This window comes from Podospora anserina, chromosome 3 (genome assembly GCF_000226545.1).
Source record: "Podospora anserina S mat+ genomic DNA chromosome 3, supercontig 2".
NCBI classification, from domain to species: domain Eukaryota; kingdom Fungi; phylum Ascomycota; class Sordariomycetes; order Sordariales; family Podosporaceae; genus Podospora; species Podospora anserina.
The window spans coordinates 757,701-762,551 of NW_001914856.1; the positions used below are offsets into that span (position 1 = coordinate 757,701).

The 4,851-nt window shown below is 52.7% G+C and overlaps 2 protein-coding genes across 2 annotated transcripts; both read right to left on the bottom strand.

Annotated features, from left to right (window-relative positions):
- Nucleotides 1-1,287: 1,287 nt before the first annotated feature.
- Nucleotides 1,288-3,158, bottom strand: PODANS_3_3940 (uncharacterized protein; the record flags this gene model as incomplete). The annotated part of the gene is made up of 4 exons (XM_001909144.1): nt 1,288-1,359; nt 1,416-1,792; nt 1,850-2,501; nt 2,676-3,158. The coding sequence occupies 4 exons, from the start codon at nt 3,156-3,158 to the stop codon at nt 1,288-1,290; spliced, it is 1,584 nt and encodes a 527-aa protein (XP_001909179.1).
- An 803-nt stretch (nt 3,159-3,961) lies between these two features.
- PODANS_3_3950 (uncharacterized protein) lies at nt 3,962-4,567 on the bottom strand (the record flags this gene model as incomplete). Its single annotated transcript, XM_001909145.1, has 1 exon — nt 3,962-4,567. One exon carries the CDS (start codon nt 4,565-4,567, stop codon nt 3,962-3,964), a length of 606 nt encoding a protein of 201 aa, XP_001909180.1.
- Nucleotides 4,568-4,851: the final 284 nt, after the last annotated feature.

Below are 4,851 nucleotides of genomic sequence, written 5' to 3' on the forward strand. Positions count from 1 at the left end.
TACAAAACTACCCCCCCAGATAATACCCCCATTAGATAAATCCTCCCCAGGAAAGCTCGCAACCCCTGAAGACGACCGGAACAGATCCTCCTTTTCAAACCCCCGAGCCTCTAGCAAGAGTGAAGTGTAATCTACATACTCAAACCTGTTGCTCCCAGGCGTTACCACCTTCAAAGAGGCGATGTCTTCCACGGATGGGACGAGCCCTTTTGCCGCCAGGGCCTTTGACAGATTGGCCAACGTCGGGGGGAGGTGCTGGCTGTGGGTGGAGAGGAAGGTCGACACGAGGCTGAGGGCGGAGTGAAGCTTGGCGAGGTGTTGGAAGTAGGAGGGGAGGGGTCTGTCGGCCTCTTCTGGGGGCGATGACCGTTTTGATTTGAGTTGGCGTTTTCGTTTTGGTGGTGGTGGTGGTTTGGTGTCATTAAGGTCTGATCCTGGTGGTGGTGATGATGATGGTGATGATGATGGTGATGATGATGGTGATGGAGTCGCTTCTTCAGCAACAGCTTTTGGAGGCCGGCCTCGTTTCCTTTTCAGAGCCCCGCTGCTCTGGGGGTTATCCCCGTCTCCTGATGGCATTATGCGAACTTCAATTTGATGTTGGTTGTGAGACTGAACCCAAACCTCTCAGATCTCAGATCTCTCAATCAAAGAAACGTCGTCGCGCTCCCAAGTGGCAAAAGGTGTGTGTCACTAACAAAGGCCCCCCAAGCGCGAAAGAGACAGGAGAGCACGTGCTGTTTTCCCCTTAGCAACCCCACTAATTATCGACTTCCCAAACCCCCCTAGAGACCGTCACCATAGCAATCAATCCCACTCAAAGAGGACACCACAAATATATTCACTACCCCATCTAACTAGTTTTCCCCATTCCAACCATCTTGACAAAACAATAAACAAACACCTCCCACCAAACCCAGGAAGCCGCTGACTTTCCAGTTCCCATTCGATAGAGAGAGAACTCGACACAAATCCAACCCGGCATTATCCGCCAAGTATCAATCACACACAACCTAAACAAACAAAAGTCCGCCGTCTTATTTCCCCCCCTTGCCAAAGAACCCCCCAGAAATGCATCCTCATTGTAAAACAACCCCCCCCCCCCCCCTTGAAAATGCCCAATCGTGAGCCGCTGAATAAAATTTAAAAAACGTGGACGAAACAAAAAAAAAGGGGAAAAAGTACGTCAAAGTTGTCGTTGTTGCATTTGCAAAGTCGCATGCCTGCCTGCCTGGTTGTTCAGATCAAATTACACAACCTAGATTGAAAAGAACATCTCAAACCCTTTCAGACGTCTGCAAGGCCCTTCTTTAGCATTTCCACCAGGTCCGAGAACAGATCCGCGTTGGCGTTACTGAGCTGAAGTAGATTGTCAGTATGAGCTGGTTGATCATAAACATCAAACAAAAACTAACCTTCATCTGTACCAACTGCGCCTCTCCATTCTCAAATGCCGTGAACAACACCGTCGCCGCCTTGAGCTTCTTCTCAATCTTGAACTGCATCGCTGGCAGCACAATCGTGTTGAGAATGACCCTCAGGGTGTGGTCCTGGCGCATGATCAAGCGTACGTTCTTAGGTCCGCTGTAGTCTTTGTCTTCCAACACCGAGGCGTCAAAGCTGGTCGCGTCTGGGGAGCCGTCGTTTTCAAACTCGACCGTCGCTCTTGGCACATTGACCTTGAGCATGCCGGCACCTCTCTCTTTCCACCCAACTCCCTTTTCCATAACATACATCTTGGCGCGTTGGGAGAAGAGTGTGACCTCTGAGCTCTCGCCATCGTCGACCACGACTGTGTAGGTAGTGTTACCAGAAGAATTCATGATAAATGGCCGTGAAAATGACTCACTCTTATGTAGCTTCAACCTCTTCCTCTCACTCTCTTCCTTCTCATCATCCTTGTTCTCCTCCTCCCCATCAGCAACAGCACCCTCCCCATTCTCCTCCTCGCCGTCCTCGTCCTTCTCGCTCTCCTCCGCGTTACTTTCTGGCGCACCAAAAGGCTTGGCCGGCTTGCCACTCTTAAGGGCCTCACCAGGCTTGCCAAAGTTGGTCAACCGAGCACCGCCACCAGACAAAGCGCTAGCACCACCAAAGGCACTTCCAAAAGGACTCGACTTGAACACCGACCCCCCGCCAGTCTGTCCGTTAAGCGCCGACGCAAAAGGTGACGCCGTCGAGGTCGAGCTAAAGTTCAATTTGGCCGGAGCAGCGGGTGTAGATCCACCAAGAACGCTCCCGAAAGACGCAGCCGTCCCAGCCGATCCAAACACACTCGGCTTCCCAGCACCAGCAGACGCAAATGGCGAGGCTCCTGACGCAGCCGCAAACGGCGAAGCAGACGATGCTCCCAGCTTGGCAAATCCTGACGAGGCAAAAGCAGACGTCGAGGTAGTTTGCGGCTTATCGATCGGTGAACGCACGGTAGCCGTGTTGGCAGGTCGGCTCTTAGCCAGCTCCTCCATGCTCGATCGTGGGGAGGCACTCGCCGACAACGGCTCCTAGATCAAAACAAATCTTGTGTTACCATCGGGTGTTGCCATAGATTGAGTCGAATGGAGGGGTAAAAGGGGGTGCAGATTGTGAGTGACATCGGACCTCGGAGAGACAGCCCCAGGGGGGGAGAAAACGAGAAACAAGAAATAAATAAATAAATAATAAAAAAAACCTACCACTTCTTCCTGTCCGCTCTTGACAGCAGACGCGCTGGCCTGGCGATCCCGTGGTCTCTTCTTCTCGGGCTCGGATCGGTTTGTACGGTTGAGCGTCACAGCTGTGTTGTTCTTGCTGTCGTTCGCGGCAGACCCTTCCCCTTCCAAAGGAGCCTCGGCCACATCCTTGTTCTCGTCCAACTCGGCATGCGCTCGCTTCTTCTTGGGGGACGAGATCTGCTCGGCCAGTGTTTCGTCGCTTGGGACACCAAGGGCCACTGGCGGCGTGACCTTGCGAGCGCCGGCAGTAGTCGTCTTATCTTTGGGCGCATCATCATCGTCAGAGGCGCTCTTGTCGTCTTGAGAGGTCGATAGCTGCCCCGCCTTTTCAGAAATGGACGTCTGCTTCAGCTCTCTTCTCGTCGCCGTGGTCTCGGCATCTTCCTTAGCAGCGCCTGCCTCGACTTGGTCCGAGATGTCGCTCGTGTTGTGCGGGTCGTCGGCCATGATGTCAGTGGGCCGTTGGCAGTTGTATCGTTTCGGTCTACTATCTCGGGGTGCTCGGAAGCGGTGGGCAATCGGGAGAGGTACAGGTAGTAGGTGGACTTTTTCAAAAGTCGGCCGCTCGGCTGAGAGATAATGTTCCAAGACACTGCAGGATACCTTATGGGTAGGTAATTCTGTCGGTAAGATGGCGCGCACTAGTGGTACCTGGTAGAACAGACAGTAGACAAATGTCGTAAGTGACGAGAGAAAAAGGTGCTATGGAAAAAGGCAATATCGGAATTTTGATTTAGGTCTGGACTGGATATTGCGGAGTTGTAGCACACGTTAATGCCTGTTGTTGCGCTTGGGTCTTGGGAGCGAGGGGGGGTCTCGGGAGCATGTCGCACCCTCTGGAGCCAGGCGTTGGGGCGATTGGTTCAGAGGAACCCACCCGCTAAAATGAGCAGCCCTTCATGTACCCAGGTACCGGTTTGGCTCATCCAACAGTGCTCGCCAGTGGGGTTTGGGTGCCAACGACAGTGACAAAACACAGCCAATCACCACCGGACGCATGTTCGCCATTTCATTACTTGGGACGCATGGCCCTGTATCATCATCCTCTTTCTTTGTGCGTTGTCCCAATGAGGAAAAAGGTAAATATCATATCAATGCGGTCTGCCTCACTACAATAGAATCAACTCATTACGCAGTATATATATACCCTATCATGAAACATGTCCCTATCCGCTGCTTGGTATTAGTTCCGTCCCTTCATCCAAGAAAACGCCATATATATAAAGGAACCCAGCTTCTGTCTTGGTCAATCATATCTGCCGCCGCCTTTGCTCAACGCTGGCAACAAGATCCTCCACCAACCCAAAGGCATCCCTAAAGGCGGCCAACTCTTGCGACATACTCACACCCTCCAGGCTGTCAACCTCTGACGGACTCCGGGTCCCTGCAAGAGTGTCACTCTCACTTAAACTAGGAGCATATCTCTGCCTAGCAGCGAGATCTTGATCTCTTAGCTGCCGTTCCCTGTCTTCCTGACCAGCAGTGGGCCTCGGGACAGTGTAGATCCCATCTGCGACCATGCCTTCGCTCTCGCTTTCGTACCCAGGCTCCGGAACCCAAGTCTGCACCCTCCTTTCAGCCTCCTCCTGTTGTTGATAATGCGGTCGCGGGATATCATACACAGTGGTTCCAGTCACACCATCCTCGCTCCCACTATCACTCCCAATCTCAAACCTCGGCTCTTCCCACGGAGGAACAGCCTCCTCATTACTCTCCCCATCCGCATGCTCCCCAAACCCGGCCAACTTTTCCCTCTCCTCAACATTCTCCTCCCCTCCCCTCCACCTCCACCCACAGCACCCCCGTCGTCGTCCACCCAACCTCTCCCCATCCCCTACCCCCTTCCCATCCCTCATCAACCCCCAACTTAACACCCCCAACCCTACCCCAAAAACAATAACCAACACCTCCAGCACCCCCGAATTCAAAACCTTTATCCACCCCGGCGGACGATATATTCCCTCCCTTTCCCCCCTCACAGTCGTCCCCCAATCACATTCCCGTTCTCAGGTCCCATTGCCTCGGTCACTAGTGCAGTGATAACAAATCGAAGAGACAATACAACGACCAATACACGCTCTTACAACAAATACTTATCCCATCATTGCAACACTTGTTATTGTTACAAAAAAAACGAAGA